We start from the raw sequence: 25,006 nt of genomic DNA, 5'->3' as shown, positions 1-25,006 counted from the left end.
TATATTTTAAATGCCTTTGCCTTTAACCCAGATAGCGGTGTCCCATAATTTGTCCAAGAGAAACTAGTGTCAAAAGATTTTTATTTCTAATATTTAAAGTCAATTTTAAAGAAAGGTTTACAAACCGATTGGGCTGGCAGTTGTATTATACTATATGAAAATTAGAAGATTATTTAGAACCCAATTTTCGGGGCACTGGTAATCTGTTGTTATGTAAAAAGAGCGTGTCCTTTGAGTAGGCCTTCCAGGTTTCAAAAATGTCCTGGGAAATCAGCCAGGTGTTGCCGACCGGCGTCACAGGATAAACGTCGACTTTGTGGCTAAAAGGCAGTTCGATTTCCTGCGAGACTTTCAGCTTAAAAGCGGTGCCGTTAAAGGGTCGCCGAGAATGCAGGGCCACCGTCACATCTTCCAGGAAGAGTCTCCACCGTGGCCTGTAGTAATCGCTCACCAGGCCGGACCACTGTTTGCACGCGTAGTCCAGAATCTGACCATCAGGACCCCAGGCTGTGATTTGATTTCTGGCATTGAATTCGAAGTTTGTTTGCTCCCCAGGGCTGGGTGCCGCCCGCTTGGCCTGCTGCAGCCAGTTGCCCAGCAGAAAGTTTCTGCTGCTCGCCAGGATCAGCTCCATGTCATCGAACAGCTTCAACAGCTTGGTGCTAAGGTATTCGAAACGCGTAACTTGTCGCTTTCTAAAGGCCGACCGCAGATTGACGTACAACTGATCAGCGCTGATCTGCAGGAATTGCCTGGTTATGTCCACCAAATCGTGCTCGTACATCTCGTATCTGTCATCCTCCAGCGGAATAATGGCTCTGGAGGAGAGCAACAGGTGCCAGGCATCCAGCACCGCGCTTGCATCGTACCAAGTGAAGGGTTCCTGGTTAAAGGACGGCCTTCGCGTCACCACATATTGTCCCCGCATTTTCTGCAGACCACGGAAAGAATAGACACTATTCTTGAGCTGCAGCCAAGCCTGTTCCAAGCGCTCATCCTTCACGCCATAACGGGTGTGTGAGAAATTCGTGAACCAGCTATCCAGATCCAGGGGCTTGTTACTCCAGCCGCGCTCCAACGTGAATGAATACATCACATAGTTCTGGCCAATGCCCTCGGGTGTAATGCCCGTGCCCACCAAGCTGCTGTTGGGCAACCGACGCGCCTCTTCGATTCCGGAGTTTATCAGTTTAGCTGATCCAAACATTCCAAGGGTGCCGCCGAAATTGTGAAGCATGCACCATATGAAAGGCTGTCCAAAGTAAGAGCGCGTTAGCTCGTATTGCGGAAACTGTTCGCTCTGGAGATCGAGCACCAATATACGACCACGTGGTGCGGCCGTGAGGAAAGCCTCAGCCATGTCCGTGGTCCAAAAGGGATTCTTCACGAACATCCAGCCCTGAAGCAGCCAAATGGCCTGAGGATCAATGCGGCGCATAGATTCATATATCGCTGCCGACGTAGAACGCATGTATTCCGGCTTGGCCACCGGTGGCTCCAGCTCGTTGAAGGGATCGCAGAAGAAGATGTGATTCGAACCATATATCGTAATGATCTTCTGCAGGAAATTCAAGGCTATCTCGTTGAAAAGATTCTCCTTGGGTTCCACGAACAAGCCGCAGCAATATTGATCGGGGAACTGGTTCCATCGCTGCACTTCCATGAATGTCGAGTCAGGATTCAGGCGCTTAAGAGCCCGTGGCACATGACCGGCAAAGGCGGGCAAGGCCACACTCATGCCCAGATTTCTCTGGGCAGCGATTATCTCTTGCTGGAGGAGCAATTGATATCGTCGCCACTGCGGTGTCAGTGGACCCGCCCATCCACGAATGTTGCCCATGCGCTGCCAGGCCTGAAATGCTGGTCCAGCCAGATGTTCATCGATCTCCTCCAGCGTGAGGCCCATCTCCGTGTATACCTCCACCCAAATGTCTTCCTGAACCGGAGCAATAGTCAGACTGATGCCCATCAGGGCCATCCAATCCAAGTGACGGCGCCACTGCTTAAAGCTCCACCACGCAAAGCTGTAGCTCCAAGTGCACACGTTCTGGTGATAGATAAACGGGCTCGCCGACTTGGACTCGATGGTCACATTGGGCAGCTGCAAGTTGGTGGGCAACTCAATGCGCATCTTGAACCAATCCACGTCCTTGTTTAAAACGTATTTGAGGTAGTGATGGAAGGCCTTGCACACGGACACACCATCCCATCCCATTAGCAGAATCCGGCCATCATTCAACATGGTAATCTGCAAGGTAAGCCGAAATCTCTCATTGTTAATCCTTGCATCCATTAGGTAAACATTTTCATAGGAGTGTTTTTACATACCTGAAAGCTACGTAAATCCATTTGCTTATTAACATGCACCTTAAACAATTGAGAAGATTGTTCACCGATTACTCTGCTGATTACCGCCATGGCGGCGCTTTCCTGGACATCTGTGGGCGTGCTGGGCGCCAAGCGGGCAACCATCTGCAGTCCCATTTCAGCGCCAGAAGCCGCATCCAAGTTCAGTTCTGATCCCTGCCCGAGTTGCAGGCGGTGCAGCGCTAACAAGGCCAAGGCCAGTTTCCAATTAAGCTGCATTTTTCCGTTATTCCGTCCGCCCACTGCCATGTGTCAATGTCAACGGGGCCCAAGTGACTGACTGACTGACAGCTCCTCCTCTCGCAATTGGAGCTCTCCCGAAGAATGCGGGACCTGGGGAGAGAGCGCTAAGTGAACCCGATGAGTACACAATGGAAGAGAAGAGCAGCAGCAGCAGCAGCTGGCTGGGGATTCGATCACTTTCTTCTTATCGCCAGATTGAACAATGACGCAGTAGAGTTCTGAAAGGCGAGGGATCTGATACACTCACTAAGCGTATTACAACTTTGATAAGAAGTTTGTAGATCATTTTTATCAAACTATATCCTTGAACTCTAGTCCCCTATGAATGTACTGCTGTTTAAGCTTATATTGAAGATAGAATAACAATAAATAAAAATGTTATATCAATTTAGAAGGGTATTTGAATAGCGGTCTTCATCGAAATCCTTACTGTGATCTACATATGTTATCTTAAAAAAAATAGCGATGAAATAAACTCCAAATTGCCAGGCAATACTTGTAATTTAGATTTGATCTCCCCCGACGTTTTTCCAAATTACACATTTCATTGACAGGGTCATTTGAGCTTTATTGCACATATTTCGTCTTAGACACTAACAATAATTTAGTTTATGCCACCGACTAAGCAGCGATCTTAAGTATGTAAATGAATGCAACTCCAAGAACATCAATTTGAATGCTCCGTGTGGCAATCAGTGTATATAACTCCTAACAAATTGAATAACAATTCAGCGATATATATATATGTAAAAAATTATAAACTCACAGCGGACAATGCAACGCGATGCTTTCTACCATTGTTTTTCAATTTTTTTTTCTTTTTTGGCAACAAAATACAATTTCAAAGCCTTGGCCAACAACAAACGTACGTGTACGTCGGTGATGTATTTTCTGGTGCTTATGAGCTACTCTTAAGTATCTACCATGTACAATGTTAATGTTAAAAGCCTTTCGTTTTGCTCACTATTTTATATGCACAAAATCAAAAATGACTAGCTCTAAACAGCCGCTGGCAATTGCATAAATCAACTAATCACTAGGTAATGCTATGTTAATATCCTTAAATACAAGTTATGTACGTATGCAATTCATGTCTATGTGTTTTTGGCTGTGTGAGTTTACTGTACTGACTACAAAAACAACCTGGTTATAATATTGTTACTCGTTTGCCTTCTAGCTTGGCGCAGGTGGAAGCAAACAGATCTTTGGACAAATCACTCTTCAAATTTCACTTTACCACAATCTCGTGCAGTAAATTCGTTGTGCAACACGTCTCATCAATCTCCATAGCTGTTTACTCCCCAATTCGAGAGAGATCCATTTCCATTTTATCAAACTCCTTGTTAGGTGTGCCTTTCAAAATCAGAAGTACCAGCTTCGCGAAAATTTCTGTGCAACAAAGCTTAAAACGTCTTGAAGCTTATTTGGAAATTATAAAATATTTAATGCTGATCAACCAATCTCTTTAATAAAATCCTGATTGATCCCATGTGTGGTTTATTTCAGTAGTTTATCTTCATACTCTAAACAAGCTATCCTCTATTTGATCTGCTCAAACTTCTAGTTGCTTAGTATGTGCTTTAGTTCGATTCATGTTTGGAATTTTTTTTATTTTAGTTGGTCAGCATTATTCGTTTTAAATCGAACATTTAACAATTAGGGCCTTGCAACTCTTGTGGCCACTGTTCTTTTACGTTTGTACTCTTTTCAATCCGGCTGTGTTTTCTTTCTGGGTGACCTCTTTTACTTCTGAATCAAGCCGACATTGCTTACAGCCGATCGACAGGATTAGGATTTTGCTTTCAAGAGCTCCCCTTACATCTTTGTGTAGTCAGATTTGGCACAAATTAATGTGGGGTTAGATCCTTAACTTATATGGTCTATTTCGCCAGCGATCTGTTGCCATTATGGTTTCTGTAAATTCGTTGTGCACTCGTTCTCCACCAATCCTGTTTCTGCTGCCTTCATTTCACTCACTTATGGAGTACGCCTTTCGTATGCACTTGCTGTGCCTGGTGATTCTCAGCTCCTCGGCATCGTGCGACGAATGCTGGCGATGCGTCACTGTTTCTGGCAGTTCAGTCGACGACTTGTTCAACGCGTAAGTGCGGATGAAGTCGATGGTTGAGTAGCCTTGGGTCCCGGAGCATTCTGTTACCTTCTTCGCTTGTGAATCTCTCGCATCACCAGAGATGCTGTTCAAGCTTTGGGTCTGCATGGGTGGTGGGGGAACGTCCAACGTAGTACCTGCCTCAGGAGTCACTGGGGCAGTGACAGGTGCTGGGGTGGAGATCAGTGATAAGCCGCTGCCAAATCCATTTATCGCTTTGGGTGAACCCGCCGGTCCCACAGGACTTCGCGGTTGATCAAGATCAAGCACTATATAGTTTACTCCGCAGCTGCCCGCCAAGCTGGTGGGCGTGGCCGGCTCCTGAGTGGAAATTGGTTCCCTCGGCAGCAGTGGCAGTTCCAAGCGATTTACGTTCTCATAGCAGCGCTCATTGCTCATATCAAAAATCAAAGCTTCCACATTGGCGTACATGTGCATGGCATCGTTGGGACTCAGAACTGGAGCAGGTGCCGGGGCGGATTCCAGGGGAGGAAGGTCCATAGTGCGCCTTCGTGTTGTCAATCTATTGCCAGAGGGCGGGGTGGAGAGCAAATCCGTGGCGGCGCCTTCCAGACAGCAGTCCTGCAAAGCTCGCAATGGCTGATCCAAATAGGCACTGGGTATCAGGACTGGTGATTGCAAATTGGGCGGAGAGTCTTCGACTTGCGAGTCATTCGCCTGCAGCGGATACGATGCACTGCTGCTCGAAGGCTCACTGTGAAAGTTGCCCAGCTGGCGGCTTATTAGGGGGGCCGGCTCTAGGTAATTATTGCCCTCAGTTCTGCCCATATTCACGGACACCGAATGAGCGGAGTTAACTCTTTCTCGTTCGCCCTGCACAAAGGCATCTGTATTCACCGCGTTGATGTAGCGCTGGAACATCGGATACAGCTGCTCGGCATTGTGGACTCGAAAGGTGTAAATCCCTGGCCCAGACATGCACCTGCGTCCTGCTTCGAAGGAGAAGAGATCGTTATTCAGGCCGTAACGTCGGAGATGTTGCAGTGCCCAGACAATGGGCTCACAGCCAGGCGTCTGGAATATCAGTTCCCGGGGCGTAAGCTCCAGGTAGCCACTCCGGATGATGGGTGTACCCGGAGTGGGCTGCAAGTGAGCCACTCGCACTCGGAACACATTCTCATGACCGCGCAGCTCGTTTAACTTGCTGCTGCTGGTGATGCAGCCCATGATGTTGCGCTGAAAGACGCAATATCGGGTATTGAAAGGCAAATCACTTCAGGAATGTTTAGTAACTGTAACAATGCAAACCTGGACAGGCAGGTCCGCCTGGCTGTTATCGCAGCGGGCATGGAAGAAATCGCAGGCCGATAAGAGCACCACCCACCGCCACCTCCAGCTGAAATCAGCTACCCAGTGCAACTGGAGACTCTGAAGTGCAGCCAAATTGTCCTGGCGTTATCCTAGCTGAATCCTTCTGCGCTGGCTAACTCCTTCTTGCAGGAACTGCTGGCTGATTGTTGTTATTTGGCCACGGAAATTCCGTTCTTGTGGTATAAAATTTCTTCTGCGACTTTTCCCCTCGCCCAGCAGCGCGCAACTGTGAGCAACGAGCATGCCAACTTAATTTTCCAAAAAAGTCTTACATGTAACCGTTTAAAATAAATCAACGCTGATTAAAATTTGATTAAAAAACATTTATATTAATGTTATCACTTACAGAATATAGGCATTAATTTGAGTAAATCCAGTTTAAACCATTTAAATATTATTAATTACATTATTGTATGTTCTCTTTGCTTTCAAAACTTGAAAACAACATAAAATTCTACCATCGTAGCTAGCCAATGTAAACTTAATATGAGTTATCAAATAGTTAAGGAAACTCTCTTAATAGACTCAATCTTTAAGAGTTTAACTAGTATGTATTTTTGCAGCAAGCTATTATAATAAATGCTGTAATAAATATAGTTGTAAATATTGCTGCAATTGATAAATAAAAAGAGATTTCAGATGTCAAGAAATTAAAACAAAATTAGATAAGAAACCTGATTTATAATTTGTATTTAAAATTCAAACTTCAAATTAACTATTTAATTGTATGGTCAACCTTTCGGCGGTAAATCAACCTCGTGGACACCACTATTACTATACCCGAAGCACTAACGCGTTCTAGCAACAAAAACGCCCTAACGCGACAAAAATACCAGGTCCGAGCGGACATTTTTTATTTGTGGAGCGCGCAACAAGAACGAGAAAAGAAACCGAAACGGAAAGCAGGCAAAAAGAGCTGCTGCCAGTGTAGAATCGCAAAGCAAAGAAAGAAGCAAGTGCGTGTGTTTTTAAACCGAAACCGAGAGAATCGAGCCAGGTAAATTGCACTTTAAGTCATAAGATCAGAAAATAAAGGCGTTTATTTAAAAAAAAAATTAAAAAGAAACCAAAGCCAAGCAGGCAGACGGCTTGCGTGTGTGTGTGTGCGTGAGTGGTGCTACTTTTGAAATTCTGTATACCCGCTCTGAATCTCGCGTTTGTTTCAAAGGAATTGTGAATAAAAAGGAGACAAAGAGTTTTCGAAGAAAAGTTACTAACTGGTTTAATGAAATACTAACTGTATTTGAGGCACAAGTGTTTGCAAAAGAGACGCCCGCCGACGCACACACACACAGGCAGGAAAAAGGACGCCATGGAAGGCGGCTTAGTGTGCGTGAACGATGAAGAATGGAAGAAGCAAAGAGTAAAAGAGATCTTTTAATGAAGTTTTATGCATTTGAGGAGAACTTTCTTTGTCATTAACCCCGCCCCCGCAAATACATATTATCGAATTTCGCCACTTTGTAGTAGTTGCCTTTTTACAAAATTTTTGGGTGTGCCGCCTTCAATGCGTCGGCGTTGCCACCACGTCGGCGTCCGCAGCAGCGGCGCAGGCAGCGACGGCGGCAGAGGCGAACACCATGCCGGTGTGGCTTTGTATTTGTATCCGTTTCGCTCTCTCACTCTGTCTCTCCGGCTCAATCGCACTCCCTCTCTCTCCTTTTTGTGCCTCGCCTTCCTTCGCCTTGCCCGCTCTTCGCTCTGGTCCTTTGTGCCATCGCTTCGCCTTGACTTCTGGTTCATTGTCGTTGTCTCCTCTTTGTTTGCATTGTACGCCTGATTACACTTGCCAACATGTTTCTTCTTCGCGTCCAAACATCCTTGTGCAAGGTGCACGCATATAGCGAGTGCCCACTGTGGCCATTTGATCTTTGTATGTGTTTCGTTCTGCCTTTCGTTCCCTTTTGCGTCTCAGTTTACTCAGATTATCGATACGAGGATCGTCTTTTTGTTTTTCCTACTTTTGTTGCGAAAAACTGCGTCGCACTTTCTGCAGCGTCTGTTTGTCACTTCGTCCGTTCGTCACTCACTCAGTCGTTCAATCGCTCAATCGCAGACGGGCAGACAGCCACCGCCCTAACTGGCGTCGCCTACATGCCTTTGTGTGTGTGTATGTGCTTGCGTGCCTGGCGTAGTGTGTCGGTGTGCGTTTCTCGCTGCATGTGTGAGTCCTTTACGAATGGAGTGGGTGGGCAGAGGCCGATGCGGAAGAAGCAGAAGCGCAATCACAAGATTTTCGATTGTCAACTGCAATTGCAGCTGAGGGATTTTTATGAACTACTTGCAACGCGAAAGGCCAATTCCTTTAACACTTATATTTTAGTCGCCTGTTTGTAAAGGACCTTCAAAATTTTAGTTTCATAAGTTTATGAAAGCATTTAAGAACAAAACATAGTTTGAAAAATTGAATTGTATGATTATCTGGTGTATTGAAATCACTTCTTTTGTTCTAACATGAACCGCAATATTTTGTTAATTATATTTGTCAATGACCCAGTTTAGGCATCAGAACTGTAGATAATTTTCAAAATCGTATCAATTCGATTTGCGTCCGAATTTTCCCCACTCCCGAAATTTAACAAATTGAATTATTTCGCTGCGATTTCAGGTAGCGGTCGGCAACCGAATGTATCTTTGAAATTGGTTTATTGCCAAGGAGGAAGGGGCGCCCCATAGAATTTGTGGCGGGTTTCCCTTGAAGTCGGCTCGTATTTCGTGTACATATTTGCAAGTCGTTCACTGAGGACGACTATAATGCTTTTTGCTCTCGCCTTTATTGGCGAATTTGTCAACGTTTGCTCAAACTCGAGTAAACATTGCATTGTGAATGCGGGCGGAGGGACTGGGGACAAGCATGCCGTTTCGTCAAGTGCGATTCGCGGTTAACCAGCAAAGCGCGATCGCACAATTGGCCTTAAAGCTGTCGATTAGGGTCTTAAGCTACGAATTATTGGGAAATAAACAGAAATCTTTTCCGCAATTCCAATACAACCTTCTGAGCGCAAAACGAAACTGATATTCTACGAAGTTACAGCAGGTTTTTAAGGAAGTTCGCATATGGTTAGAGAATTTGTTGCGACAGTAAAGGTGGCAAAAGCATATATGAAACATATTTTCGGATGTGTACTAATGCATGTAACGATTCTATAAAGGAGAGATTTTGTTTATTAACATAGTAATTAGATATTAATAGTGGTTTAGCTACTTCCTGGAATGAGTCTAAGTAGACATTGCGACTTTGGAAGTAACCCATCCGATCTAATGATTCGCGGAACGGAGACACAGGTTTGCCCAGGGCATTTGTGCTAAACATATAAAGCTCAAAGTCCGAATCTCAATTGGGGAGCATGGGTTGCTTATATATATATATATATATATATGTGTGTGTGTAAGCCGAAGTGTTGAGAGGTCCCTTGTCACCGGTGCCATACATCCGTATCTATATTGTGGGCACAGACGGCGAGCGAATTTCTCATTTCATATGCAAACATCTGTGTGAAAGATGTTCGAAGGCTGTCGCTGTGCTGTGCGGTACTGTGAGTGGAAAACGCTTGCAGATTGAGCTGATTTTCATTTCGCGTTTTCTTCTCGAATAACTAGAGGGATATATGTATGCATGGTATGTAGCCCTCGGTTCGACCACTTGAGGCCACTAATTCCACAGGAATTCGGTATGGTTTCAGGCACACTATCATAATTGCTGGGGTGCACATTATTTGTGGTGTTTGCTGTTGTTGGTTTTGGGAGGCATTTGGCGTGCCGAATGGGCATTGTATTAATGCCAAATCAACAGAAATGTGGAAAATAGAAAAATATGTGTAGTCCGCACTAAAAATCAATCGCAGTAGGCCCCAGAAATCAAAATAAACAAATACCGTCCGAGGCGAAGATAAGCGGCCCTGGTCGGATTTAATGCGATCCGGTCTCGATCATATCCCCCACTCCCCCGATCATGAATTTTATTCAAATTCTAGCTCTTGGTGGCGTTCGATTTCGTTGTTGCGGTTTTCGGATTTGCCCATTTTGCGCTTCTTATCAAAGCCGCTATTTGTTCTCAGTCCGCGAAGGTACAGTAATACAGTAATCGAACTAAAAAAACATCTAGTATCAATTGTTTCACAAATAACAAACTGTATCCATTATATTATCTGATCTCTGTGGGTGGCAGTTAGTCAGAATTTACATGTTAATACGGGTATATATTGAATGCAAAGCTGTGCTTCTAAAGTTTATAAGTATGTTTAGATTTCTAATGTATAATATATAATTTTCTGTACGGAAATTCCGAAACAGATTGTATTGAATCCATTAGATTTGATCGTAGTTGTATGGTAACAACTTCCAACGGGAGTCAGTTCCATTAACCCCGCGACCACAGCAGAGATTTATCTTAAATTGGAGTGGAGTGCCCCCACGAAATGCAATCCCAATCCCCGATACACAATTACTTTCCCATTCGAGGGCGATAATTAAATAACAATACAAGAGTCCCGTTGACTGTTACACCACATATTTTGGTATTTCGGTGATTCTTCACGCCTTCTCTTTCTCTTCATTTTGTCTCTTTTTGTGTGTGTGCGAGTGTGAGGCTCCCCCTTGCATATTGTTTATTCCCGTTGCCTGCGCTTGCTTCTGTTTTTGTTGCTTTTGCTGTTGCATGTGGGGTCATTGTGTGAATGGCAGCAAAATAAAGCAATAAAGCATACGCATCGACGCCGCCAAGGCTCATTAGTTTGTTATTGACTAAGGAGTGAGAAGAGGAAGAAGAATCAGATGGAAAATGGGTAGTGGGCTATGGTGAGGGGTGGTGAAAGGGAGAGGTTGAGTTGGAGGGGCACCAGGAGCACGCCTTTATCTTTATCGGCAGCTGACGGTCAGTAAGTGTGTATGTGTGTGAGTATGCCCGCATTTCTTTGCTTCTATTTTTTTTTATTCCGACTCCTCTGCTTCCGGCTGACGTCGCTGCCTCTGTCGCCGCTGACGTCGCTGTCTCTGCCGGCTGCAAGAGAAGTTTCTGCCATTGATCGCAACTCACTCTCTCAGTCATCGTTTTTCGTTCGACTTTAACGGTTCTCGTGGGGATTTAACTCCATCCTGCACACACAAATAAAACAAGCTAACCGACGCGGAGTGCCAAACGACTAAACTATTACTCTCACTAGTTAATTGCACAGTTACCACAGTTAGTTTTTAACCAGTTAAGAGAGAGAAAGAGACCACCCGCTCGGTTGGCAAAAATAGTAAGTACCGGAAATTGAAGAATCAATCGGGCAGCAAACGCAGCTCCAAAGGGGTCTAATGAATTATGTATAAAATCAAAGAGGATCCGTTTACAAGAGACACACTTCGAGTGCCCACTGTGAATTTCTAATCAGAAAAGCTGTGTGCCGCTGCTGCTCTTTGCGGAAAATGAATGCTAATTGGCCACGCTAGCTAACTTGTTGTTGTTACCACTTTTTAATACACAACTTACAACTGTCGCACGCCTCTCGGAGTTTTAATTAACCGCAACGATAGAGAAACAGACAGAGAGAGAGAGAGAGAGAATAGGAGACCGAGAGAATCAGCAAAGAGAGTTGGAGCAGCAGGAAAAGAGAAGAAAAGCGAACCGGTTTAGTGGGCGCTCTGGTTCTTTTTTCGATGCTGCTTTCCTCCGATTTACTTTGTCTTCGTTTTTATCCTTTTTCCACTGAGCCATGAAAAAGAAGAAGGAGAAGCTGAAGACGAAGAAGAAGAAGAGGTGACTGCGTGGGCAGGCGACAAATTTATTGGCACTTATTCGCTTATTCCCGCTTTTCCGCCCTTTCTTGTCTATAAAGAAAAAGGAAGCCCCCAAGCTTTGAATATTCAAATATTTATTGTAATTATTTTCAACAACGGCCCACAGCGTAGTTGATTTAAGTGCGCGCTCATTTGATACCCTGTAATGGGTGAGTGGGTAGGGTATATTAGCTGACGGAAACGTGTAGACTGAGGTTAAATGTGCATACATCCATGAAATTAGAAAGATCAATTTTTATTATATTAGTAAGCAAAGTTTAGCCTTCAGTTTGCATTTAATAGTTAGTTAATTTAATCTATACTATACAAATCAAAAAAATATACTATACTTATCAAAAAAATTAAAAAAGTTATCAAAATTAGATAACTACTCCAGACGGAAAAAGAAAGTTAAGCAAACGGACTTATCTATTCATATCAGAATTAACTATCTCATAGCATTGCCATGGTTTTTTAAGACTTAACACAAGTTGATATCTTCCAACGGAATTAGAAAGTACAAAAAGAACTGTGCACCCATCTTCCATTAGAACAACCGTATCTCTTGCCCTGAAGTGTAATTTTCTTCGCTACAAAAACTAGGGTTCTTCCATCATTGCTACTTGTCTTCCAGATTACACATTGTTGAAATATTTTCAAGTACCATACACTCATACAGCCCCACGGCAACATATTTCTTAGGCCATTTCGGGTTTGCGCATTGCAAAAAGAAGTTGGCATACGCTTCTAGCCATCATACATACAAACTAACATACAGATTTGTATGTAAATGGTGAAGGAACGTTCGTACAAAGACATATCGGACGTTCTCAACGAGCTCATAAAATTTTACGGTTCTTGCTGATGATTTTATGCGTTTTGGGCCTCATTATATTTCGTACATGTGTGTGATGCCGATTGTGTGGCGGTTTTGATAGTTTTTGAATGGCAGGCCAAGAGGAAGAAGATATTTTCAAGTGCGTCTAATTTAACGATCGATGCCCCATTCCCGCACAATATGCCCCATTCTTTCTTCATTCCATTCTTTGTGTTTGTTTGCTTGTGTGTGTGTGTGTGTGGCAAAGTACGAGAATATCTTGAAGATATGATAAAAACCGGCTAGATAAGCTGGTCGTATCTGTATCTGCTGTCATGTTGTGAAAAACTTGACTGGAGCACGTCTCCACAATGTGTACACTCTGCAAGTTCTTATTTCGTGGGGCAGGTAATGTTTGCCAAGATCACCAAGACTGGCCAAACATGCCTAAATTCGGGTGAAATGTTTCGCTAAAACATGGGTGGTACATAATATTAATCACGTAGCACCCGATCTTAGTGAATCCCCCGCATTTAGTGAATCACTTACGCTGATATGGTTTTCCTTTGTTTTCCTACGAACACTGACTGCATTTATCAATTGAAGAGCCGTGTTCCTGAACACTAAACTCACTCCCCCCACTTCCCAATCGCAGCCGAAACACGACTTCCTCTGGTGTTATCGTCATTATTAATACAGATATAGAAGAATAGGTTTCTGGGTACCGTTAACAATGATTCTATATTTTATTTTTGGCCATGTGAATGTATCCATATCAAATGTGATTGTAAAGACACACGAAACTGAAAAGGGGAGGGAGCTTGTCCGTTGTCCGCTGTCCGTACAGAACATTCCGAATTGACCGGAAATGATAATTGAAAAAAATATTTTCTCTTTTCTTTGGGTCTTGTCAACTTGTGCGTGTGATATGTGTGCATGGGAGTGTGTGTACTTGCTACTAATTATGGAATGCATTCATTTTACGTATCGTATCATTTTCATTATGCCACAACTCCAGTACAGCACTCTCGCCCAGCAACAACAATTGTATCCGGTAGTTACTTGAGACACTCGGCTTGTTGTCAATGTTTTGATATAGTGGCCTGGCCCTGGCCCATTGCTCTTCTCGGTTTCGTTATTGCCTCCTGGTTCTTGCTATTTTTTGGCTTAGTGGTTTGGCTTAAACCGTTGACAAGGCCCAATTTGGGCTAAAAAGCACGAGAAATCTTTGTGGAGTTGGACATGGGGTATTTGCATGCAAACTTGTTTTCCGGTCGAAACAGTCAATTATTTGAATTTTTCTGTAGCTTCTGCGATTATTGCAATTGATTCAGTATGAATTTCGCGTCTATTTATAAGATTTGATAAGCAAAAATAGAACTTTGATTTTGTCTACTGATCGATGTGATAGTACAAAAATCAAACTATTCATTTCTGTTTCAACTGCGTCTAGACTAAATGTTTTTATTTTCATTTTCTTTTTAAATCTATATATTCTATAACCTTTGGCTTGAAAGCTATGCGATTATATTTTAAGTTTCATCTCATTAACGAAAAGAAACGATATGTTAAGTCTTATCAAACGAAGACAACATTTGTTTCGCACGCTTTTGGGGAATCATAATCTTTATCTTTTTTTTTATGGTTGCCAATAAGATTGCATCCGCGTCGTGGGTGTGCGTGTGTGTGAGTGTGCATACTTTTTGCGTGGGGGCCACAAAAAGAATGTTTCTTGATGACAATTAAAGTGGACTGCGACGGCACAGTCAGTACAGTATATGCGCTCAATAAAGCGAAATGCATCGCCTGATTGCGGCTTAGGCGTGGCTTATCAGCGGCAGCGAAGGCAACAATGCAACGAAAGTGCACTCTGCTTTCTTCGGCTGCTCCTTCCGCGCCGTCTTATTGTTCTCCCACTCGAAACTTGGGTCTACTTGAGCCTGATTGAGGGAAACTTTCCACTCAATTGAGAGGAGGATGGCTGGACGGACTGACGTATGGACAGACGGTTGGTTGGATGGACGGATGGATAGATGGATGGATGTTTGATGTGTGTGAGCGATGCCATTAACGATCTCTCTTGATTAGTTTATAAAAGTTCAATTGCGCTGGTGCGCATGCACTCTGCTCTCAGACATTGTCCCTACCACAAATGGTGAAACTTTTCAATTTTAATTGCACAACAATGTACACATCATGATGCCACACTGCCACTGATCTTGGAGGGAGTGCAAATGGGTTTATTGGAATGGAGAACGGAGAATGGATGGGAATGGAAATGGTGGCTCTGCGCCTGCGCTTTAACAAGCCAGGCCAGCATCTCCCAAACGCACACACATTAATTTGTTTGACCGGCCGGCTGGCTAGACATTCAGACGGTCACTCAGCCGGCACATTCCAGCACAATCAATTTAATTTACGTATCAAAACGTCTCATCGCTCCCTCGCCAGCAGGCGAGAATGAGACGGCCAGATGGATAGATAGCGCTGGAAGGAGGCGACTGAGCTGTCAGCTTGGCTATTTATAGCTAAATTCCAATATCAGTTATCTATCAAATTTGATAAGTCTCTTAACACTACTTCTATTAATAATAATATATAAAATATATAATATAGTATAAAAATATCTTGTACGTTGAAATGGTAATTTGCTATTACCACCAACAAAAACCCGCTGGTCAGTTTAGTTTTCAATTCGTAAGGTTAGGGAATGCAGATGCATCGATGGTATAAGTAGTGTTTGAAAAAGATATAATCCAGTGTATTTGCCCAACGTTGTTTACCCATATTATGCAGCTGAGTCTCTTTCGTCAGCACTATTCGCAGAAGAATGCAGGAGCAGCAAAGTGATACACAACAGCTTGGAGTGTCAAAATTGATAGGCGGCTGCGACCAAAAGGCAGGGGGAATGGGAATGGGAACGAATTGAAGCTCACACTCACGCCTCTTTGTGCTGTTGCTTCTTTTATTTTATTTTCGAACACACTCCATTGTTGATAAATGCGCTTTTATTTATAGACGGCGGCTGCTGTTTTGTGAGCTTGGGAGCTCCGCTCTGCGTTTTTCTTTGTCGTCCATCGGCTCGACTGTTAAGAGGTGGAGGGGAACTGAATGAGGGGAGGGCGTGTGAAAGTGGGCGCACATGTCAAAAGCCATGTCTAATTGAATTAAACTAATAAAAAACGAAGACACAAAGGCCCCGAAAACTGTCGTTGTTGTCGCCCATTAAGTCATTTTCATAGATTACACATTTAGCCGGTCCTCCACCCTGGAAGTCATTTCACTTCAAAACTTCAACCTCCCCGCCTTCTGAATCAATTTGGAAAAGTACAATGGTTCTTTTCTAATTCGAGTTTCAGACATTCAATTTTAGTGTACTTGACAAAATAAGACATTGTGTACAAATACCGATATAAAGTCACATTGATTTAAAACAAAAAATTTTTAAGAACATTATTTCAAATAGTTTTTAGCTAACGAAACTGGTGTCAGAATACTCAAGTTCAAGTTTCTCACCGAAAGGAAGTATTTTCAAGCTGATCTGGCAACGCTATACGTGTGTGTCCTAATGCATCGAATAAATTGGACCGCACTCAATTATTTTCACACGCCCCACCGCAGGGGGTTGTGGGCAGAGGACGAGAATGGAGATGGGGACGATGACGAAGAAGAAGAGAAGAAAGGGAGTAACAACAGTTGTTGCTAGGTTGGCATGGCAACGTGCAATGACCAGACCCGTTAATGTTATTATTGTTGTAGTTCCCTGCCAAATGCCGGCAACCCTCGCACTGACTAGTCCTTCTCTCTCTCTCTCTGTGTTTCGCTCTCTCGATGTCCTTTTGCTTGATGCGTCATGCGCGCCAGTTTACTTGCGCTTTTATGTTATTACCTTCTATGACGAAATTTAGTGGGCGAAATGGGGGAGTATTTCGGCATATTTCGGCCATTACTCATCCGGTTTGGATAGACATAGGGCAGGAATTAATAGCCTCATTCTTTGCCCATCCATCGGATATGTGGCTCGCTCCGCTATCACTCCGATCGAAATACATAACCGAGGAGCTGTTTCAGTTGGGCCGGTATTGTATGGTATACGTATGGTATTGTGTCGGGTTGTCTCGTATTAATTGCTGTGCTGGGTTCGTTGAACCCACAGAGTCTTGAAACTTGAGGTCTCTTTTGCTTGTTACGTATTTAAATTGATATGATGTATTTGTGCCGAGTGCACGATTGTTTGCTTTCGGTGCAAACTTTTGGTTTTATTTCTAATCGGAATGCCAACCTTAAGGGGTTTGCTGTTCCAAATATAGTTTGAAAAACCAGGTATTGAAGAGAAGGGGCATGCTGAAGGTATTCTGGTTTTTTTTTCATTCATTTTTATACCGTTATTGATAGAGATAATGACATATTGCTCACACCTTTGTTTAGTTGACAACGCCTTAGACATCAAAAGTGAGTCAAAGCTCTTCGGCGAAACTCCAATGACAAAACGTTTTAATTCGCACCTATCAGACGGGAATCATTCAGTTTGTTAATTATATTTTGCTTCCTGCCTCGGCCACGTTTTGACTCACGTCCAACTAACTAGGCAATAATAAATTGACGCTAATGAGTCACTGATGGATTCCCGGAGAATTCTTAATTTGCATATGGCGCCCCACGTGCCGGTGGAGCGTGTGTGTCTGTTAAAAGTGGAAGTGGAATTGGATGGTGGAGCGGATGGGTCGGATGTGGGAGGCTGTTGATTCACAGGGTCGAGATAAAGCGGTCGGAACAGCTGCTCTTTTAGCCTTTGTTGTCTGTGTGGGATGGGTTTTGCTGTGTGTGTGTTTGCCGCCATTTTTTCGCTGCACACACCTTCCCCGTTTTATTTCCCACTTACAACCCCTAAAAATGCAAAAACTTCTTGCTGAGCAAACTCTTACCGCCCAAAAAATGTTGGTTCTTTGCTACGGTTTCTGTTTCATTCACTCTGGCAAAAATGTTGTGTGTGTAATTCGATTTTGCTTGAACATGACGCATTGCATGCTAAAAAAAATATAAAAAAAACCCTCCTCCCCTTTTCACCTTTCTTTGCTGTGGTGTCTGTTTCGTTGTTTCATATAAACTTCCCAGTAAAATGAAAAAACATTCAAGTGTCGATGAATCATTTGAGGCGCTGAAATTGTTTACGATTACTGCCGTCTGTTTTTGGACCGATACAGTATTTATTGAGTAATTGAAGACGATAGTAGTATATATTTTATTAAAATTATAAATAATAATTTAGAGAACATTCTTCACCAGAATTTAGGTAACGTAGTTCATATACGCATCTCCAAAATATTTTCAAAATCTTACATTAAGAAAACTTTGTAAAGTAAATACATACTATCGCAATTGTTTTTTTCATGGTCTAGCTAAGTTGATAAGCCCTAAGTGGTGGAAGCAATCGGCAATCCTTAATGAGGTCATCGAATTGCATTGAAAGATCTAGAGTGCGTCTCTGTGAAAATGTCAATCGCAAAAAATAGGAGAAACACTATCTAAAAATAAAAAGTGCCGCCGTACTTGTGCCATTTCCCAATCTACAATGTTTCACATTTAAACTAATTACTCGCTTCATTTGCTTTCAGTTTACACTAGCGACTAAAGGAGGATCAGCAGGAAAAAATGGGTAAAGCTCAGAGCAAGCGTTCAATCGACATCACCACCGATCCCAAGAAGGTCGGAGAGGGCGATGAGGTCGCCGGTAAGGTGGAGAAAATCGATGTAGACCAGAAGACGGACGCGCCGGCTGTGAACGGAGATGCTGCCACGCCCAAAGAGGGTGGTGATGAAGCGGCGGCGGTAGAGGTAAGAAAATCATATTTACAATAGTGTACGGCCCGTGACTGATGTCTCATTCCACACAATAGAAAAAGGAAACAGAGGAGCATTCTGAGAACGACAAAGATCTGACCACCGAAAAGAATGCCGCAGCCGCTGAAGGTGGCGATGCGGCTGCTGAAACGGCGAAGGGCGAGGAGGGATCGCCCAAGGAGGCTGCTGCTGGTGAGGATATCACTCCACTGGCAGACGAAAGCATCAAGTCCAAGTCCAAGAAGGACAAGGTGAAGAAGAAGTGGTCCTTCCGAAGCATCTCCTTTGGCAAGAAGGACAAACAGAAACCGGCCAAGTCGGAGGAGGCTACGTCGCCCACCTCTGGCACAACGTCGCCCACGACGGCCGAAGCAGAGGCAGCTCCATCTCCAGATGCAGCTCCCGCAGAACCATCGGTCGCTACAAATGGCGAGGCTGAAAAGCCAGCTGAGGTATGTTTACAGTCTATATAGTGCAAAAGGAATATATTTAACATCTCTTTATATCATCAGAGTGCCACCGCCACCAGCGAGCCGGCGTCCAAGGATGAGAAGCCCGCCGAGAACGGATCGGCGACCGAACAGGAGAAACAGGCCAACGGAGAAGCCGAAAAGGCGGCGCCAGCCCCTTCCACAGTTGAGGAAGCGGCGAAGCCCAAGCCCGCCGAGGAACCAGCCACAGTCACAGCCACCGAGTCGAACACCACTGCCACCGAAGAAGTACCCGTGAAAGAGAGCCAGCCAGAGCCCGAAGTGGTTACCAATGGACATGGAGCCGGAGAGGCGCTGACCAACGGATCAAGCAACGGACTGGCCGAGTCCCCAGTGACCGAGACAGCACCTATCGCTGACAACATTCCGAGCAACGTTGATGACGAGCAGCCGCACCAGAATGGCACCAATGGCACCACCACGCCCCCGCCCACTCCTGTGGCCACGGAGATCGAGAAGGGACAGCAAATTGAGGTAAACAACCACACAAGAACCGACAGCACTACACAACACAACAGCAAAAACAACACTGTAAATACAAGTACAACAACAACAAAAACAACCGAAATCACAGAGAACACTGCACAAAAAACTATAAGTACAGAAACAGAAAGAACTTGCACAAGCACTGTGACTGAGACCGTTGTAGTAGCCGCAGAGTTAGTTCAGACCCAAACAATCCTAACCAAAACAACCAACACGATCCTTCCCACCTCCCACACGCAGGCCAGCAGTGAAGTGATTGAAACAGTGACCCCCAGCCAAGCGGAAGAGGAAGTTGTGGCAGCAATCATCAAGGCGGTTAGCAGCGAACTTGAAGCCGAAACGGAGACTGAAACGGAGGCCGAGGGATTCGTGGTTGTTGCTTCTGTGTCCACCGAAGTCGAAGTCCCCGTTTCCATTTCCCCTGTTGAACCCGTGGCTGAGGTTTCCCAAGTGGAAACTGAACCGGTGGTTGAAATTCCCGAAGTTGAAGCAAAGTCCGTAGCTGAAACTGAATCCGTACCAGAAGTTTCTGAAGTGCAAACTGAACAGGTGGCCAAAGTTGCCGAAGTTGAATCTGAATCCGTTATTGTAGAGACGAGAAGCAGCAGTCCGCCACCTCCATTGCCCAAATCCCCGCCTCCGTCTCGTGTCTCCGCATTTGTGCTTTCCGAGGATGTTATCGAGGAGCAGGTTACCCCGAACGTCCCTGAAGTAAACGAAATAAAGTCGGATGAGATCGAACAACAGGCTATCAGCATGGTGGCTGAAATCACCGAACAGGCAGCGGAAATTGTCACCGAAAAAGAGAAACAAGAGGAGGAACCCAAGGTGGATTCTGTTCCCGAACCGATTGAGGAATCCACCTCCACGGTTGAAGTTGAGGAATCCACCTCCACGGTTGCAGTTGAGGAACCCACCTCCACGGTTGAAGTTGAGGAATCCACCTCCAAGGTTGAAGTTGAGGAATCTACCTCCACGGTTGAAGTTGAGGAAGTTTTACAAGTTCAAACCGATGAAGTAACAGCTCCCTCTCATACTGCCGATGAGGTCCAGAAAACTTTTGATGATCAAGCTACACCCGACGAAGAAGAGTCTTTCCCAGTTCCAGCTTCCATTGATCCTGCGGACGGAAACGATGATGTTGCGGTTACAGAATCTGTAGATTTTGAAGTCCAGAAAGAAACGGTTAGCATCAGCTCCAACGGTGTTGAACCCTCTGCAGTCTCCGACGACGAGGCGGCGATCGAGAATGAGGATAAAATCCTCCAGGAACAGCCATCAGCTGTTGAGGAAACCACTGAACAAGAACAGCAAGTTGTATCCGAGGAGACGCATAGCGATAACGATAAGGAGAATGAAATCGACCTGGTTGAAAACATCATTAGCGATCTGGATGCCCCGATTACCAAAGCTGGTGGCGATCTGCTGGTAGAGTTGGATGTGAGACCCACGGAACAGGAGGGCGAGAGCAACAACAAGGTGAATAGCAACTGGCAGTGAGTCTTAAAACTGCAACCTCAAGTCTACAAAACCCATCGACTTCAACACAACATATTACCATTCTTGCATCTGCCGCTCCATTTGGTGGGCATGGAGTTATGTCCTGGGCGTGCTTCTTCTGCTTTCTCCACTCTGTGTGTGTTTCTCATTCAAATTGGCATCAGATATTCTGCTGCTGGTAGCGCGCTTGTTGCCGTAGTTAATACGTAGTTCGTTAGTGTTTGGTACATTGATTGATGTTGATTGAATTGCTCGGGGATTGCATGACTTTTTGGTGATATAAAGCGAATGAAGTATGTAATACTAAACTGAGGATAGCGACTGCATTGTATTAACCGCAAGAAACCAAGCCCATAAACACAACTTAAAACGCATTCATCCTAATCCTCCACACATGCACACCAAAATACAAATTTAGAAAACAGAAAATTACTCCCAATCCATTTACCGCTCTGTCCTAACCCCAACATCTGTTTGGCTGTCGTAACTCTTGGCTCTCACTAAAACCAAAGACCATAAATACACAACTGTACCTTAATGTTGAAAACACACACAAATCGCTTTTTATTAAATACATTATTTTGTATACTATTTCGTTTTGTTTTTACGCCGACGGATGCCTTTGTCATTGTCGTGAACTTTCTTTTCCCTTAATTGTTGTTGTTGTGCTTTCAGTTTTTAGCCTTTTTTATGCGACACAAAAAAAAACCTTGACCAGATAAACAACTAATATTTTTCATTGTTCGTTCACAGGTGGATCTCGCCAAGGATCTGAAGGAGAAGAATGCCGCCGCGGCAGACGTTACAACACAGGAACAACTGCCCGTTACATGCGAATAATCCTACTCATAATTATTATATATAATATTACATATTATTAAAAACAAAACAACAAACGATACAAGCAACAACAAAAGAACGCAACGTAAAACAACAAACAATTACAAGATAAACGAGATAAAAACAAAACAAAAAACAAGTAAAAATACATTTTTAAACATTTACATATTTTAAACAATTTTTGTACGAACTTCATATCCCTAATCCAAGATATACGCAAGCAAAAGTCCGAGTTACACGTGACACCACCATCCACGCCACCACTGCAACCTATGCAAACACACCCCACTCAAACACCCACGCGCAGGCATCAATAGTTTTTTATTGGTGCCTCTGAATTCCAGATCGGGTTAAGCCCCCAAAACACATCCATCACCCATCAAGCACACATCCACCACACATGCGCATACATACCATTCTCATATTGATGATCTTGATAGAGAAAGAATCAACAAATCATATACGATGAAAAAGATGAAAGTGAGGAGAATTTTTTGAATAATTTCTACTATACATTTAACTGTAAGTTCGAAGAAATTTGTAAAGAATTTTTGGACGAAATATTGGATAAAATATATATTATAAAATATAAAACCGAAAAGCGTGCTTCACTCATATCCGGCGGCTGAAAAAAAAGAGAGATTCACGAGATACGATGAACCCGCAGAAAGGAAACACTGTTTTGAATGTTTTAGTTCTGTTTTGAGTCGAGTCCCAATCCTCTTCTTTAATACACTACCAAAATAGTTTTTCTTTACAATATACACGATGTAACAGAGTGTTACAAAAAATAATCACTTGTCCTGGTAACTGGAGTAAGCGCTAAGATTATGTTCTAAGTACATTCTTAATATTTCGTAATGGTTAATTTAACGTAACAAAATGTTACTACAAACAAACTACAAAAGCTCCAACGAAAGCTTCAAAAGCGAAACAAACGAAACTAAGAAATGATAAAGAAAAGCAAATACTAACTGTGCGTCTTTTGCAACTAAATAGAAAATCCTACTAAGTACACTAAATGTATTCAATAAATTAAAGCGTTAATTTTACGCTGCGCAACGTAAAGAAAGAAATATGGTCAACAAGAATTTGCCATCCAACAATGAGGCATATATAGGTGAAACCAAATTGTTTCCAAATCAAATTATATCCAATTTGAATCCAGAGGAGGATCTCTCCCCATCAAAGGTCTCTCAGCATCTTACAAAAAAGCGCTGCTTGTGCAGGTGTAGTTGCTGCTGTTTCCGGCGATAATCCGGCACATTGCGGAGCATGAAAACGGCTGCGAAGAGCACGTAGAGCGACGACAACATGATGAGTACGGGAAAGGAGAAGACGATGTGTGCCATCCGGACCTTCCGCTGCGCCGTTGGAGGCGAATAGATGTAGTCACCTGTAATAATCAACGAGTGTATATGGTTACCGAGTACTGGGGACTAATAGATAGTTATCGTTAGTATTTGTATCTGGATGCCGCAGAAATCCGTTCCAAGCGCAAGTCCGTACACCATTGGAAGAGACTTCTGTAGCAAGCCTAATGGATTTACTTAGCTATGCAAGGCCACCTACCATTCCAGCTCTTGTAGGCACACCGTTCTCCATCGTAGTCGTTTACGCAGAGGCAGGAATGGAAGACCGTGTTGTTTACCATCGGATGCTGAAAGCAGTGGCCGCCGTTCAGGCAAAAGCTAGTATTGTAAGCTTCACTGCAGGGCAGCATCTGAATCTCTGTCTCCTTGTCGTTCGGGCTGGCAGTTGCTGAGCCTGGCGTACTGGTCGAGCTGCGGTCAGGTGGCGGTTCTCCGGTGTGCGTAACAGTTTCGGGTGTTGTCACTGTCTCGGATTCAGTGATTGGTGTGCTGTTTTCGCTGGCCAACCAGGTCGCGGTACTGGATCCGAGAATAACCGCGTCCTGTTCAGGATCACCGGCATTGGAGTCGTCTGTGCTTGGCAGTTGGTCGCCAGTGTCTGGATTGGGATCCGTATCGGGATGCAGCTGGTCTGCCTCCTCCTGAGCGGAAGCCTCCAGTTGCTTACGCTGCAGCTCCAGGCGATTGAGCAACTCAACCGCAGTCTCCTGGATCTGCTGCTGCAGCTCGTGCGCATGCTCGTGCATGTGGCTGTGCTGATGCTGCACAATTTTCAGCGTATGCTCTCGGAGAAGTAAGATCCGGCTCGAACAACAATCTGCAGGATACGGAGGAGTGCAATTACGAAAATGGGACAGAAAGCTTTCAGTTCGAAACTTATTTGTGATGCGCCAAGATTTTTAATTTATTCAAATATCAAATTCCAGTTAGCGGTCTTTACATTACTTTTTTAAATATTTAAGACAGCAAAGTTCGGAAAACATGTTTGTTTCAATTTACAAATGTTTTAGATTAGATTCGATTTTCTTATCCTGCAATCTTAAGGTTTCTAAAAAGTTTTCAATAAAGTAGTAATGAATTAGCATTACCAATATTATAAGATCAGCACTGCGAATATTTTATGCGTTGTTTTAGCTGTTTTCCAGTTTGTTTTTTTGACGCTAGAAATAGCTATTATTCTAGGAGAGCCTGGCAATACTGGCCGTAAAATCAGGTGGGGATTATGTACTTACCTGTGACGGCGACAATTGTTGAGAGCACGAAAATTACTTTAAAAATCCGAGTAAATGGGATTTGCATCATTGGAAAACGCTTGGTGGCGCTCCGAAAAATGTTGGCTGGCTGGACCGATTGTCCAGCACTGGGAAAAGTGAGTCAATGAAGGGGTCTAAACGATCGAGGGATCGAGCGGCGTGCTGGCCGCAAATGCAATTTGGCGTCGCAACAGAAACTGAAACATACTACACACTTGCATCTCCTTGTGGATTTTACTGCAAAATAAAAATAGAACATTTTAGCGCCTCCACATTTTCTGTCGCACAAACGAGCACACACACGACAAAAAAAAAAATAGCATTTAAAATAGGTGATCCAAAAGCTTTTTATAGATTATCCTAGACGTACTGGAGCTGCTATATCGCCTGTAGAAGGCTTCGACATTATAATTATTATAATGACTCGTGAATCATTTTATATATCGGGCAAGTAATTAATTAGTTAAACTAAAGAGCAGCAAGCGCGGGAAGCGGGCTCTTCTCTGCTCCACTATGATTTTAGGTCTTGTTGCGCGCACGTCGGAAAAGAGACTGAGGAAAACAGAGCCAGAGAATCAGATGGACCCCATATC

The 25,006-nt window shown here is 43.8% G+C and overlaps 4 protein-coding genes across 6 annotated transcripts; 1 reads left to right on the top strand and 3 right to left on the bottom strand.

Moving 5' to 3' along the window:
* Positions 1–64: 64 nt before the first annotated feature.
* Positions 65–2,752, bottom strand: LOC6527727 (alpha-N-acetylglucosaminidase). The gene is made up of 2 exons (XM_002088774.4): positions 2,329–2,752; positions 65–2,248 (listed from the first exon to the last, which is right to left on the bottom strand). Exons 1-2 carry the CDS (start codon positions 2,614–2,616, stop codon positions 170–172), a joined length of 2,367 nt encoding a protein of 788 aa, XP_002088810.2. The 5' UTR covers positions 2,617–2,752; the 3' UTR covers positions 65–169.
* A 405-nt stretch (positions 2,753–3,157) lies between these two features.
* Positions 3,158–6,283, bottom strand: LOC6527728. Its single transcript, XM_002088775.4, has 2 exons — positions 5,990–6,283; positions 3,158–5,917 (listed from the first exon to the last, which is right to left on the bottom strand). Exon 2 carries the CDS (start codon positions 5,906–5,908, stop codon positions 4,580–4,582), a length of 1,329 nt encoding a protein of 442 aa, XP_002088811.1. The 5' UTR covers positions 5,909–5,917; positions 5,990–6,283; the 3' UTR covers positions 3,158–4,579.
* A 609-nt stretch (positions 6,284–6,892) lies between these two features.
* Positions 6,893–22,863, top strand: LOC6527730 (A-kinase anchor protein 200). Of its 3 annotated transcripts, none has more exons than XM_002088777.4 (6): positions 6,893–7,049; positions 18,245–18,464; positions 18,527–18,922; positions 18,983–19,435; positions 19,688–20,926; positions 21,701–22,863. In XM_002088777.4, the coding sequence occupies exons 2-6, from the start codon at positions 18,282–18,284 to the stop codon at positions 21,785–21,787; spliced, it is 2,358 nt and encodes a 785-aa protein (XP_002088813.2). In that variant the 5' UTR covers positions 6,893–7,049; positions 18,245–18,281; the 3' UTR covers positions 21,788–22,863. The 3 variants fall into 3 exon arrangements, with proteins under 3 accessions (XP_002088813.2, XP_015053792.1, XP_015053790.1); XM_015198304.3 differs by lacking the exon at positions 6,893–7,049 and adding an exon at positions 11,128–11,292; XM_015198306.3 differs by lacking the exon at positions 19,688–20,926 and having other exon boundaries at positions 6,894–7,049.
* Positions 22,468–24,973, bottom strand: LOC6527731 (protein gurken). Its single transcript, XM_002088778.4, has 4 exons — positions 24,784–24,973; positions 24,393–24,650; positions 23,360–23,977; positions 22,468–23,183 (listed from the first exon to the last, which is right to left on the bottom strand). The coding sequence occupies exons 2-4, from the start codon at positions 24,460–24,462 to the stop codon at positions 22,984–22,986; spliced, it is 888 nt and encodes a 295-aa protein (XP_002088814.1). The 5' UTR covers positions 24,463–24,650; positions 24,784–24,973; the 3' UTR covers positions 22,468–22,983.
* Positions 24,974–25,006: the final 33 nt, after the last annotated feature.

The sequence above is a fragment of the Drosophila yakuba genome, chromosome 2L (assembly GCF_016746365.2).
Source record: "Drosophila yakuba strain Tai18E2 chromosome 2L, Prin_Dyak_Tai18E2_2.1, whole genome shotgun sequence".
Classification (NCBI taxonomy): Eukaryota; Metazoa; Arthropoda; class Insecta; order Diptera; family Drosophilidae; genus Drosophila; species Drosophila yakuba.
This window is presented reverse-complemented; position numbering and strand designations above follow the sequence as displayed.

Excerpts from the sequence above, each read along its gene's own strand:
- LOC6527727 (XM_002088774.4), bottom strand. The coding sequence starts at position 2,616 with ATGGCAGTGGGCGGACGGAATAACGGAAAAATGCAGCTTAATTGGAAA. Across the intron at positions 2,249-2,328 it reads TGGATTTACGTAGCTTTCAG|ATTACCATGTTGAATGATGG; the intron begins GTATGTAAAAAC and ends CTTACCTTGCAG.
- LOC6527728 (XM_002088775.4), bottom strand. The coding sequence starts at position 5,908 with ATGGGCTGCATCACCAGCAGCAGCAAGTTAAACGAGCTGCGCGGTCAT.
- LOC6527730 (XM_002088777.4), top strand. The coding sequence starts at position 18,282 with ATGGGTAAAGCTCAGAGCAAGCGTTCAATCGACATCACCACCGATCCC. Across the intron at positions 18,465-18,526 it reads ATGAAGCGGCGGCGGTAGAG|AAAAAGGAAACAGAGGAGCA; the intron begins GTAAGAAAATCA and ends TCCACACAATAG. Across the intron at positions 20,927-21,700 it reads AGGGCGAGAGCAACAACAAG|GTGGATCTCGCCAAGGATCT; the intron begins GTGAATAGCAAC and ends GTTCGTTCACAG.
- LOC6527731 (XM_002088778.4), bottom strand. The coding sequence starts at position 24,462 with ATGATGCAAATCCCATTTACTCGGATTTTTAAAGTAATTTTCGTGCTC. Across the intron at positions 23,978-24,392 it reads AACAATTGTCGCCGTCACAG|ATTGTTGTTCGAGCCGGATC; the intron begins GTAAGTACATAA and ends CGTATCCTGCAG. Across the intron at positions 23,184-23,359 it reads TGCCTACAAGAGCTGGAATG|GTGACTACATCTATTCGCCT; the intron begins GTAGGTGGCCTT and ends TGATTATTACAG.